We start from the raw sequence: 14,667 nt of genomic DNA, 5'->3' as shown, positions 1-14,667 counted from the left end.
ATCGTGTCGTGCGCGTGTATCGTTCCATATCGTGTATCCTGTAAGGAATAAAGATGCAGGTACAATATATATATATATATATATATATATATATATATATATATATATATATATATATATATATATATATATATATATATATATATATATATATATATATATATATATATATATATATAGTTAAAAGGATATGTAATAGATTGAAAGTGAAATGGACAATACTAAGATTTATATTGTTTTCCTTGTTTTAGCTTGATTTACTTGTTTGCTTTCTATAATATTTTTGTATCTAACATCATCACCAATATGTATCCTTGCAGATTTGAATTTTTTTGAAAAAGATAACACAGAATTCTGCTTAAACGATATCTTGAAAAAAAATAGCTGCTATCCTTTATCCTAGAAAACATTCTATCTTACCTCCCTATGTAATATGAATTTCAAATTATGCACTAGTTAAACATTAATAAACAAAAGTATGAATGCATAACAGCATCCTTTGGAGATTTTTCTTTCTATTTATGCCGTCGATTTAAATCTTCTAGGAAATAGAGCTGGCATACTGACTTGGTAAGATTAGACCATTCTTGAATTTTTATACGCATGAAATGAGAAAAGGATATTGACATGCTATTACGTATGCAAACCTAATAGAAAGTCTTTTTTGGACAAATTTTCTTTCTAATGGATGAACAAAATGGTATATCCCTCCACAAAATGGATTGGTTTTAAATCATAACTTTTTACTATAATTTAAAATGTAAATAATTTCTAGATTTTTTATTCTAATAAAAATTCAAGTCTAACTAAATCGATAAGATAACAAATATTCTTCAAAGGATGATGTAAAAAGGACTTATACAGGTATTAATACCTGCGTAAGAATTAAGCAGATCTAATGAGCATACGTGCACATATATAGTTTTCCATAGAGGTAGCAGTGTAAAACAGAAAAGAACGTAAGTTGTTTTTAAAGGCTAATGACCTTTAAAAGATAAGATAATAATAAAATCATAGATTATCAACATTGTTATCTAGAAATCCTGTGACAAAGTTCTGTAAAGAAAATCGAATCTAAATCTTTATTTTTAATAGGTATATCAACTATATTTTATTCAGTATTAATTAATCACAAAAACATTTTCAATTGCTCAACTTCTTGATCGTTAGAGAGTAGATTACTTTAATGTTATGAATTGATAAAATAATTTCTGCTTTTTCCCCAATTAAGTATTGGAAGAATACACACCAAAAATAACAGAAAAGGATATTGGAGTAATTTTCTTTTATAGAAGTAGCAAAATCAATATAAAATTGAAAGACTATTTCCATGAGGGGAGTATAAGCGGTAGACATGACCAATTACGGGAGAAAAGATAAACAAATCGTAAAAATCGAATGTTTTTTCTCTTTAATCATGAATCTGTTTATTGATATGAAGGCATGCAAGGGCCACATAGCCAGAAAATCATTTCTAATAGGGCATTACACGGGAGAGTGTTGTCAATCGAAATCCAATACGTCATTTCCCTCTGCGCATGCGCCAGCGTGTAGGAGTTTCATCAAATCGATATTGGTTTTTTTCTCCAGCTACCTTTGTTTCTTGTCAATCCTCAGAACAACATCGGATATCGCTGAAGAGACAAATAAGATCACATTCGTCTACAGGTATGTATTGAATATTAATTTGGTATCTGTAACAAAGGATAGCTTTGGAATGTTGTCTTAATAATGTGTTTTTGGCAACGTTACTCTAAAGATTTTGATATTATTCTTTGATTCTTACGTACGTACAATTATCGGTTAATCTGTGATCGTATCCCTACGTCTCATGAATAAATCAAATCAAACAGAATTTAGAAAGTCAATTAATTTACATTAGAGCAATATTCTGTTATGTTGTAGATCAGAGATATTGTATTGAGTTTTTTGAGATTATTCAGATAGATAATCTAATAATAGTATTCTTTTTTTCATCAGTAGAGAATAAATGATCTTGTAAAATCATTTAATACTATGTTCCTTTTCTTAATTTTTTTTAGTTTAATGGCCTGATTACATAGAGTTCTTTACATATTTTTTTTTTTTTTACACAATTATATATATTTGAAATTTTTTTTTCTCTCAAAATAAGTATTGTCTTTAAATGAAAAAATTAAGAGATTTTTTTTGAAACAAATTTTCAAAAAAAACATTTTTGTGAAAGATCTACATATAAAAAGGTAAGTAATCTTTGGTGGAGACTCGGGATTTTTTATTCGCACTCAATCGGATTCTATATATCACTTTGGTTTCATCTAATCCTCTATTTATTATTACACATGTACATGGCTAAGTAATACGATGTAATTCAGTTACAACTCATATTACTGACATATAATCAGATAGTAATTGTATTTCACTTAACTCTATATACATGTATATTTAATTTCAAACTTTATCGTCGGAGTTTTTTCAAATCATTTACACAAAACACAGGTAGCAACAGAGAATGACATTGTTTTTGTATAAGAAGTTTCGAATCTCATTCGATGCCGTTTTCATTAGACATATTTATAGTTAGAGAATTGAAAGCTAGATCAATAAAGGATATCCCAACATAACTGGAATAATTAGAAGATGATATGAATTCAGAGGACTCTAGCATAAAAAAATAAATATATCCACATTAAGTTTAATTTATTTGAGTAAGTGGATACTTAGCTTTCTCACTGGATGTGCATGCGTCATTAGTTAGTACATACTGATAGCCTCAGACCCTATTGAAAAATATCGTGAATGAGTTTTTATATGTAAACTGAAGTAAACATAAAATTGTTGCTGTAAAAACAGCCAAAACCCAACTTCACTAATAAAAATTGCTGGTAATAATCACTTGTCCATCCTATCATTTTACAATTATGCGTTTTCCCCCTGGCTCCTTGTAGCAATGAATTTATCGATGGAATCAACATCCTGTTTTCGATTAATAACCATATTTTCTTGTACTAGTATTATTTGTATATTTTATTTAGTCCATCGTCAGATTTGTGAGCGCCAAAAAAAGATAACTAAATTTCTAAAAAATAACTAATAGAAAATAATCGTTATGAAGAAAATAGTCTAAATAGAATACTTAGTAGTCTGTTTTAACACTAGTTATTTGTATAATTTTATGTCTATGATGTATGATACATCAGCAACCTAATCAAAGTTAGACCTATTGTCTGCTAACATTTTTCACAAATATGGCATAGCTGCTCAAAAAATGATTGAATATCGCCACCAAATTTTATATATTTCTATTTATATTCTATTATTTTTTATATATTTATAGTTTATGAACTCAATGCATAAATTCAGTAATAATAATCAGATAAGAAAATGCAAGAGAAAACAAGTTATATTAATTATTTTCCTTAGTTTAGATTCTACACTGCTCTAGGAAATTAGCAACCAAAGACATTGAAGGTGTGTGTTATACCTAGCGTGAAAGAGCAAATGTGTGGCTTAGGAGAAGGACCGAATCGAGCGTTTTCTGAATTCCAATACCATGCACAGACATAATGTTTTTTAATCAGGGAAACCCTGTGTATATAATGCAATCAGTTTTCTTGATTATTGACATACAAATAAAATGAACAGAAACCATGTATCTGGGCTATTGGAAAGAGGCTCGACTGCAACTGATAACTAAAACGTCTTATAATGAAGAGCGATGGGTTAAGTTAAGGAATAAAGTATGGTAACGGTAGAATTTGGCCCTTTATTTAATATAAAAATCAAAACACAGTAAAAATTGTTATATTTTGCAGTTAAGAACTTAAAAGGATGCTTGTTTTAAAATCAGCACTAGTTATGATTCAAAGCGTACATAAGAGGATGCAAAAGTAGGATATTTTACCGAATTTCCTCAATTTTTATGGAATTACCTCAATTTTGAGAATTTCACAATTTTTCTCTTCGGGAAACATAGAGCACAAACTTGCCTATCTCAGGGTTTTTTTTTTTTTTTTATATAAATAAATATGCATATGATACTTGTGCAAGAAATTTATAAATTCAGTAGATAGGCAAGTTTATGCTTCGTATATCTTCTGAAACAAAATGTGCTTAAAATTGATGAAAATTTGCGTAAAATGAGAAAATTCGGAAATTGTCACATTCTGTGACCTTCCTGTGACTTTTGAGTACTCCTTAAACAAGATCAATACTTATTGTGTAACAGGAATGACAACAGGTTTTTAATGATGAACTCTGGCATCTTTTTAAGATACACCCTTAACCAGGGGCCAAAAAAGGGTCTTACCCTATCTTGTCCTTTTGATAACAGAGAAGCTCATATCGATAAGACATTCCAATACGGGTCATTTCAATTTAATAGGTGATAAAACCACGTTCTTTCTGAATCGTGTTTTATTAAGAAATAGTTTTCTTGTTTTGTCCAGAAAGTTTGACAACATTTCAAAATTTAATTTTCGGCATATCATATGTTACAATTTCAGACAGGAAATCTATTCTACATATCCAAATACATCAGAAAATAATAATTACACCGTATCTTCCATCTTCTGGTGCGCAATATGCAAAGAGGCTTTTTATTGAACCTAAATTACAGGCTGTCAATGTATCGTATTCCTTCTAATTTTAGTCACGCCATCCAACTTGTACTGTTTGATATATATACTCTAAGTACTAGTTAAAGCTGAGAAACGTGGTTTAGTCACGTAATTCGGGTGATCTTTACTGCAGCAATTTAAACATAAAATTGGATTTCAGAAGATCAAACTGTCACCGTGATCCAGGAATAAATTTAATTTACAGTCAAGTAATTCATTCCAAACACGCATGATGCATATGTAAAGCAGCTTTGAAAAAATAAATGAATGTCCATATTCGCAGAGGGGAACATGGCGTGAAGTTCAAATGGCTTAAAATAGCTTATCCACTTTATGTAGTAGTCTGCAGAAAAAGTTTGCAGAGGCATGTCTCACTATAAACAATAAACGTCAGTATTCTATTTTAGGGTTTATGTTAAAACTTAAATAGAACTGGTGATGAAAAATGTAACAAGTGTTATAAATTTACCCTTTGGTTTCATTTAAATCTTTATCGATAAAACTTTGAATAATACATATGTAAACTTAAATTAAACATCCTTACGAATTTCATATCAGCATAAATTTCGTAATATACGTACACTACTGAATTCATTTGTAAGTCTTCAATTGTGCATTTCAAAAAGAAACAAGTGTTTCTTATATATATATATATATATATATATATATATATATATATATATATATATATATATATATATATATATATATATATATATATATATAAAGGAAACATATGTATGGCTAAAAAGGTTAACATAAGCTTATTCAATTGCCTTATGTTCACATCCTATGACTATTTCTTATATGATGACTATATTTCTGATCATGGTCAGTTCGACCTTCTACCGTTTCTCAATAACAAATATATGAACCAGACACGAATTTTATATTTCATTTTTATTTTTTACATTGAACTTGTCCAAATGACCAAGGTTGGTGACTTTTCCACCCCATGCCTCCATTAATTCTATTCACCCAAGAAACGTCATATTCTCTGAGGACAACGCCCGAGGGGAATACGATTTTTCTTGGGTGAATTGATCTTCATATCTCACAAACAATAAATTGTTTATTATACCTAAACAATTCAAGGGTACAATATCAACCTGCAACATATAACAAGAAATAAAAATATAAAATTCATATGAATACAATAATTCTTCTTTATCATCACAGAAATTAATTATCAAGAGAAATACTTAGTATCATAGATATCATGATAACAGAAAAGGTAGGGAAATTATGAAAGTTTTATTTTCCGTCACGCGACTGTCTAGAATCATATAACGCATTTTATAGAATTATTATAATAAGGTATAATAATATTGTTTGTTTGTTTGCCTATCTCTCCGTCTTCAACTAAATTTGGCTCATTACGATTGAAGTGCACAACGTGGAATTTTCACACTTAGCAAAGTATTGTTTAGGCTAGTGGATATGTCGAGACCTTAGTTTAAGAACATTTAGATAAAATCGAGTTCTCATAAATTAGAAAATTTTATGTACAATTCTTGCTCAGTTGATATCTTTGTATAAGAAAAAAATTAGATGTACATAATTACAAAAATGTAGATTTTGATCAGATAATTTTACCTGATCAAGAACATTGTCATCTGGATATGGACAAGGTCAAACTTCTCTAGATCGCCACTTATAAGTACGCCATTCAATGATTATTTGCAAACACGTCCAGTTTTAGCATATGTCAATGCCTTACTTGTAATTTTTCCAATAATGAATAAACAGCGGGGGTGCAGTTTTTCCAGCTGTTTTGAGTGAGTGCCTGGCTATCTCTGACAGAATGCTAATCAAAATACCATCAAATCTGGCAGAGAATAAGATTCCGTTACTTGTTCTCCTGCTGACAATCTAGAACTATTATTCCTATTTAATAACTTTCAGACTTCCAACACGTTTCCCACATACATTTCATCATTTTTACAGGTTTTACGATTTAGTTGTTAGTTGGGCTTTATCGTCTATAGTCAGTAAAACATATTAAAAAGATGTGGCAGAATCTGAGGTGTCTTTAATTTCAAGTTCACTTGGATATATAGAAAAAAAACAGCACCATATAGAAGACATACAAACTATAGACCTACGCTATGGACTTACAATGGTGCAGAGAGGGTTCTTTATCATGCATAAGGTACTGCGACAAAGGTTTCATGAGCTTTTACAAAATCCTTTCTGAAATCCCAGGGCTTTTACGTCTTAATTCGTGTATTTGGTCATTAAACAGTCGCTACTTAAATTAAATTCTGACCTGGCCGTGGATCGAACCCGTAAGCTTTTGCTTACAAGAGGTGAACGTTCTAGCAGTTGACTCGCCATGTGGACTGCTACCTGACATATTGGTTACGAGCGCGATCTCACTGAAAAACCAATAGATTTTCCATTGTTATGTTGGTGATTTTACCTTTCCTTGTTTATCCTAAGCAATAAACCAGTACTAAGCTGTCAAATATCCATCCATAAATCGCATTTTAGTTCTTTAAGACGCTTTCATAGTGATATAACAACGATGATGACAAAGTGCAATAAACGGTTCCACAGATTAAGGATTCATATAGACTGAATGACAGAGGAGTTTTGTCACCACAGCTATCGGACAGAATCATACCACAAACAAAGTATTCATCTATAAACATATTCAAACTGGATAATTATAATACATACACAAGTATTTTCTGTATACTAGAGTAAATGTGGAATCTTTATCCAGTAAGATGGAATTTGTGGAAAATATGACTAAAAAGGATCTTTAAAAGTACCATTAGACGCCACATTTTTATGTTTTATAATTTCCGCTGTATTCCTTGAAAAAAGGAATCATCCTACAAAGAAATGTCAATGATTTCACAGATTGAAAAGTTGTGTAGAAAATGCTTAGTCAGCATTTTCATCTTTTTGTTTGTTGGCAACTTTTAATCAAAGCTTTTTCACAGTAAACGCGTGGTAAGCTAACAAAAAACACATAACAATCCCTTCCTCCTGCTAGTTACGTCGTTGAGTCGTCGCCCGCGTGGCGCAGTGGTTAGAGCGTTCGCTCTAGAGTGGCGGAGTAAGGAGTTGATCCTTACGTCGCGGATTCGATTCCCACTGTGGGACGTGGAGACCGGTCCTTCGGATGAGACCGTTTAAACCGAGGTCCCGTGTCGCAGTAGGTGCTGGCAGGAAAAAGTTCCCTCACTGCTCAATGGCCGTAAGTGCCGAGTATAGGACAAAATTTGCAGCTCTCCACCAGCAAGTGGTGGCGTCTCAATATGAGTGAAAAATTCTCGAGAGGGACGTTAAACAAACAAACAAACAAACAAACGCCGTTGAGTGTGTTTCATATACATTTAATTGCAATTACTTCAGTAAGATTAAAAATCATATCAATTTTCTGCAAATCATTTTTTATCTTCAGTGTGATAAACACTTGCTACGTGTTAATTAGAAGTTGATTCCGTATTTACAGCTGATGTAATGAGTGATGTATCTCTTAATTGGATTGCGTCGTATGAATTCTTATATCCAAGGGTAAAAGGCGTCATCTAGGCTTCTTGTAATAAAAAATGACCAGTGTAAGACTCCCCATTACATAATATGTCTTCCTTGAAAAATATGCTAACTGTTAAAACGTTTGTCCATGGAGCAAAACAAACATGACAGTAAATACCTGATTTTATGTGTCCGATTCGTTTTGCAGATATTTGAAGGCGGTGCCCATCACGTAACAGGATGACGCTGTTTCCGGCACTGTTGCTGTTTGTAGGAGTAGCGTTTTGTAGTGCAGCCCCCACAGACATCGAGAAGCGATCTACAATGGGTATGTTTTATCATCATAATGCACCGTATAGAAATAATGGACTCAATACATAAGGAATCGGTATCTAAACTGCAATATATTTTTTAAAATCAATATAATGTAAGGCATGCCATATTTATTTATGAAAGCAACATTTTATCTAAAATCTTCGGCTGTATACAAATCACTATACAAAAAGACTAAAGGACATAAATTCATATTTATAAATTGCCAATTTAGGCAATTGTAATGGTAAGAAATCAAGGACTTGATGATGATTCAGTTCGCATACATATATCATAGCATTATTTATACTGTCTGTTAGTAAGGAATTGAATATAATTAACGTTCAATAGTAAAACGAGCCCAAGAAGTGATGATGTTTGGAAATCAACAAAATAAGCCAAGAATAAAGAAAAGTGACCCGGATGTTCCAGCTCTTCCAGATCTCAAAGGAAGTGTGATTGCCAATAAAGCCAAAGACATCGTTAAAACGAAAACCGCAGAACTACCAAAAGCTATTGAAGAAGAACTACAGGACGTCAGCGATGACGTCACAGCACCCAAAGACACAGAAGAGGAACAGTCCGAATCCAACGAACCAACCACGGATGAATTACTTGAGGATTTTCCACCAGAGACAGTGGAAGCTCTGAAAGAACTTGAAAATACTAAAGATGAGAAGAATTCTGAGGAGGAGGATAATACTGCCTCAGAAGATAAATCAGAGGAGGACGATAAAACACCCGAGGATAATTCAGTACCTCAAATGAGTGGGGAGGGGGATATGATAGAGATGTTGCCTGAAGATTGGTACAGTAAGTATAACGGCATGAGATGGATATGACATATAAAAATTTGTTTTAAATTCTTATCAATATATTACAACTGCCTTTGCCTATACAAGCACTATTTTCATCTGCAATTACACTCTAAATAACCATAAACACGTTATTATTTTATCCCAGAGGGGTTTTATCCTATTTTTGTTACATCAGAATCAATTATTAATATTTTTATTCCATTCACACAGACAATCCAGTTTTAGCATACCAGTTGTATAGAGCCTATAAAAAGCTTCCAGCCTACGGATACTCATACTACCGAAGGCGCCGACGATCACCCTTAAAAGCTCGCTTGTTAACCAATGGAATGAAACGCTCCCATCGGGCCAAACGTGACCTTCCGTACACAGAAGAAGAGTATCCTATGACATACTACCAAACAAAGTTTGGTCCTTCTTACACACTGGACGATCTGGAATCATATGCAAGAGAAAAGGAATACGAAGACAATGTTTTGAGATCCATTCTCAACAGTGTCACTCTTGAAGACGTTCAGGAAATTGAACACCAGGGTGTAACGGGTTTATTTATCCCCCTGGAAGACGAAGAACCTGTGATGTCCACAAGCAAAAGAAGTCCGTATTTCTTTCCATACTCCCAGGAGCCGGAGTCTCATTTTGGTGCTTTCGTTCCAGAGAAAAGAGATTACCTTGATTCGTATAGTAGACTTGTACAGTTAGCAAGAGAGCTGTCCAAATCAGAATCACCAAACCAGGGATATCAGGTATACAATCAAGATCATCAATTGTAAAATACATGGTTGTTTAACGGTTAACATATCAGGGCTCTAATTGGCGACTAATTTAGTCGCCATGGCGCCTAAAATTTTTGATTGGCGCCTAAAATTTTTCCATAAGTTGCCAAATTGGCGACCATTTGAAATTGACTTGGCGATCGTCGAATTCCGGAAATCGTCACATTTTTAACATTTTTTCTGAAAAAGCGAAAAGAAATTTAAAAGAAGAGGAAATTATTTTTAGCAATGAACATGACATGTTTTCTTAGGCACGTCATGGGTCCCTATATTTTATTAACTTTTAAAGTTGACGCCTTAGAAAAATTGCCTGGCGACTGAAAAATCTGCATTGGCGACTAAATTTTTTGATAAGGCGCCAACTGGCGCCTAAATTTTAGAGGCCACTTAGAGGCCTGCATATGCAATACAACAGAGATATCATATACATAATCAAGATTTTCAATTGTAATTAACATGGTTCTCTAACGGTTAACGTATGTAATATAACAATCAATTATACAATCAAGATTATCAATTGTAAAACACATAGTTATATGATAGTTAACTTTATGCAATACAATCATGATTATCCAGTGTAAAATATATGGTTGTATAACAGTTATGATAATTATACAATACAACAGAGATATCAGACATACAATCAAGATTATCAAATGTAAAACACATGGTTATTTAACGGTTAACATTATGTAATATTATACTTCCATGTAGATTAGTTGAATCTGATTCGTCGAGAAACATTTGTTAAAAAACACTATTACCCGCTGAATGATGAAGCCACGCCCTCCAGCGTAGCAACAGTCAACAATGCTTGACGACGGGTGATATTCCAAAAAATAGCGACTGCGCAGAATTTATGGGCGCACCGTTCACTGTTATATGTATTTATATAAAACATTCAGTATAATATAATAAATATTGCATGTAGTTGAGTGTAACATTGAAAAATTTCACCCCTCGAAAATCATTGACAATGGTTTTCTTTGGGTGAAATTTTTCAATGTTACACTCAACTACATGCAATATTTATATAATACAACAGAAATATCATATATACAATCATGATTATCCAGTGTAACATACGTGGTTGTATAACAGTTAATATATACAATACAACAGAGATATCAGACATATACCGGTAATCAAGATTATCAAACATAAATCACATGGTTATGAAAATGTTAAGAAATGCAATATAACGTAACAGAGATATCAAGTATACAATCAAAATTAGCAAATGGAAAATCATATAACATTGCAACACAATTTTAGAGAATAACTGCAAAACACTCGTGCAATAAAAAAAAATTAGCCCCACAGTATGAGACTATTACAAAAGCATGATTTTATTACTGTTAACAGATAAAATGCAATATGATTTCATAAGTAAGTGTTCGCAGTACGAGTATTTAATATGCAGCTGAATATTGATAGTTAGGCTCAGCAGGAATAATTTGTTTCTGAAAATAAGTCGTACATCAGTTGAATGTTTATTAGTTTCTTGAACAACGTGATCTTATAAAAATTATTGGACGTCTCCTGCTTTGGAATTTGGCTTGAAAAGAGTTTTTTGATATGTAGGAATCTAAGAAGATTCAGTTAACAGTGAAACTGGATAAAAAAAAAATTATTTTACATAGATTCTTTTTGAATTTCCTATATTAAAAAAACTTTATTAGTCTTTGTCTTTTATTCAACCTTAATGAAGATTTTTTTTCTTATTTTTCTCTTTCCACTATTTCTTTTCTTATTGTTTCAAATAGGAAGAAAATTTCCTAGAAATCTTCAGAAATTTGATTGGAAAATGGTAATATCTTATAAAAGAATTTTTGAATCGAATTTCCATGACAATGAATTCACAATGAATACTCATTAATATTTCATGATTTAATACGACAAGTTCCCTTGAAATTTAGGATTTCTTTGAATACAGTAACGGTCAATGGTCTTTTGTTATCGTCATGTGAGTGATTTACTCAGTGTTAAATATACATTAAGGCTTTTTAATCTGACTGATACTGAAATTAGAATTATTTTCTGTATAGTATAACATAGGTAAAGTGACTACATTGCATTCTTTTGGTCTGCTGCTCTTCATATTAATTTACAGACTCTGTAGTATATAACAGATTCTCAATCTTGTTTTTATATTTCCAAATCTCTATACATTCTCTGTTCTGTGTATACTTTTGCATTGCAAACCTGACTCTGACTCAGTTTTAGGTGTTATTAAGAGACGCAGGTGCTTAAAAGAAGAAATAATTACGAAGTTATTATACGTTTCATGTCCGGGTGCTTTATCAGTAACTGCGGAATCATTTTACCTCATCAAAAATATCGATCAAACTAAACCTATAAACACACATGCAGGATATTGTAATGAATGGAGTATAATTAGTCTGTTAGTGGCACAAAATAAACGCTAGGAATGAACGGAAGAGTGTGAGTATAATAAGCCTAGTTTTCCAGAGAAGAATGGCTTTTGAAACTGATTTCTTTTCTGCACGTAACACACTTCCTTCTTGGAGAAATTCACTAGTAGCGTTGAACACGCAGAGAATGAATATTGTTTTACATACTCTGGACATAAAGTAAAGCGCAACATACAGTAAAACTCGGTTATGCGGAAACCATTTGGACCTCAGATTCTGCTTCCTTATAATCAAGAATCGTTATATCCGTATAAATTACATAGTGCAAAGTCTTCATAAAAAATCCTTATCACTGAGATTTCGAATTCCCTACAAGTGAGCTGTTTATGACAGAGATTTACTGTACTTAGTTGTAAACACTAGTCATGTTTTGTTCCAACTTTTCAATCGTGCTACGCCGATATAATTTAAACCTAATAAGACGAAGTGAGCTACATTTGCTCTCTGACTTCTTTATAAATTGTCAATTCATGCTGACAAAGTCACGGAAAACGTACATCCCACCCTCTTCGTAAAGATGACATTCCATTACAAATGTCGTTTATCTAATTATTTTTTCTTTGAATGTATGAAATGTACGAGACTAGTAAAATGATAATATTATTCTCATGACTGTGTAGGTAGTGTTAATAACTATCAAAGCACTATTGGTGAGCGTGAATGCTATCGATTCTCTCCCATCATTGACCTTATTTGAAGTCTGTATACGCAGGACTTTACGGAGATCGATATATCCATTATCTCACAGTGGTAAACATCACGATTTATATGTTTAGTGATACCTGAACTCTTCCTAACGGATCTCTCCTACATAATGCCTAAAGAGGAATCATCCTTTAATTAAATAAAAGGCTGTTTTTAGTCATCGAATCGTCCGATATTGTTTTATGACTCTTTGAATTTTTTTTTTGTAAAATATTTCATAGAATACCATAGAAAATATTTGTATAGAAATCGATTAACAGGCTGGAAGTGTCTTGGATTAAAAGCTTTAGCAGGAGCAAAGAAATTAATATTCAATCCACAGAAAAGATTCTAAACCTCAAAGGCATCTCGTGCTGAATAAAGATTTATCAACCATTATGTGTGTATACAACAATAACCAAACAATTCCTTTCTTGGATATTCTCTTTCTTGCATGGATTTGTTGCCTTCATACGTATATAAACGCCAAACCAGTCTCGCAAAATCAAATATATTTTTTAAAATCTAATATAGGGAACCAGTTTGTTCTACTTCGTGGAAATCTTTAAATCGAAATTGGATTTATTTTCAATTTAGAGAAACTAATGAATTTAATCTCTGCTCTCATTTACACTCATTTTTCACCAATGCATCTGCTAGTTTCTGATTTTTTTTTTTTTTTTTTACACAATATCGTTCAGTTACTTCAATCAATAAAGAACAAGTGGGATGTTAATGAAACATTGACTAATGCTATTGTACCATTCTTTTTTGCAGAGGTGGTAATGAATGGAGAGATAGAGCAAAGCATTATGGATGAGTAGGCAGACGAGAGTTCGTACATCATTACCGGAAGTGTTTCATTATTCATGGATTGTATGCATCGTTTCCGTATCTTTCTGCAAAATTTTCAACATTTTTGTTACTCTGTTAAAATTCTTTCAAATCTTATCAATGCTCTTTAACATCGCATTTTCTTGTGAAATTATCTCTTTGATTAAATTGTAAAGTATTATTGTTATATTTTTGTGAATAAATGTATCTTTTGTATGTTTTGTGCTACAACATTTTATCAGATGAGGGAATCCACAAGATATGATAAAAATACTTGCTTAAGCTTTTCCTCAGGAATATGTCGCTGAAGACATTCATTCATATTGTCTATTACATTCCAGAGAAGAGGTCGGGATTGCTTTGAGACACCACCATCACGATTTCATCTAACAATAAGTTCTTATGCGATTTCTTTTTCTGGTAGTAAGAAGCCAATTTTTTTCATATTAGATTATTCATCATACATTGCTTATTTCTATGTATACCAAGGAGGATGCATTTTTCTCTTATATTGATTCAGCAAAGAAATTTCCCAAAATTTTTCTATACATCATTTTCTAACGCACTAATGTATTGAGAAACTGGACCAATACAGAAGTTCAATTTTTGAATGGAATAATATCGTCTTGACTACAGAAAGTATAGTTATTTGTCAAATTTCTTTGCTGTTTAAAGCACGAAAGAAACCAAGCTCAAATAGAAAAGCCTATTTTGATAATGA

At 32.0% G+C, this 14,667-nt stretch overlaps 1 protein-coding gene across 1 annotated transcript; it reads left to right on the top strand.

The window, feature by feature from the left end:
- The first annotated feature begins 1,571 nt into the window (after positions 1 to 1,571).
- On the top strand, positions 1,572 to 14,162 carry LOC133201679 (uncharacterized). Its single transcript, XM_061337466.1, has 5 exons — positions 1,572 to 1,668; positions 8,296 to 8,415; positions 8,751 to 9,212; positions 9,428 to 9,963; positions 13,890 to 14,162. The coding sequence occupies exons 2-5, from the start codon at positions 8,328 to 8,330 to the stop codon at positions 13,896 to 13,898; spliced, it is 1,095 nt and encodes a 364-aa protein (XP_061193450.1). The 5' UTR covers positions 1,572 to 1,668; positions 8,296 to 8,327; the 3' UTR covers positions 13,899 to 14,162.
- Positions 14,163 to 14,667: the final 505 nt, after the last annotated feature.

This window comes from Saccostrea echinata, unplaced genomic scaffold (genome assembly GCF_033153115.1).
Source record: "Saccostrea echinata isolate AGI-Se365-2 ecotype Australia unplaced genomic scaffold, CSIRO_AGI_Sech_v1 ptg000045l, whole genome shotgun sequence".
In the NCBI taxonomy this organism is placed as follows: domain Eukaryota; kingdom Metazoa; phylum Mollusca; class Bivalvia; order Ostreida; family Ostreidae; genus Saccostrea; species Saccostrea echinata.
The sequence above is the reverse complement of the archived record's forward strand: the minus strand, read 5'-3'. Positions and strand labels throughout refer to the sequence as shown.

Coding starts and splice junctions, on each gene's coding strand:
- LOC133201679 (XM_061337466.1), top strand. CDS start 8,328: ATGACGCTGTTTCCGGCACTGTTGCTGTTTGTAGGAGTAGCGTTTTGT. Junction 8,416..8,750: donor CGAGAAGCGATCTACAATGG/GTATGTTTTATC, acceptor AACGTTCAATAG/TAAAACGAGCCCAAGAAGTG. Junction 9,213..9,427: donor GTTGCCTGAAGATTGGTACA/GTAAGTATAACG, acceptor CCATTCACACAG/ACAATCCAGTTTTAGCATAC.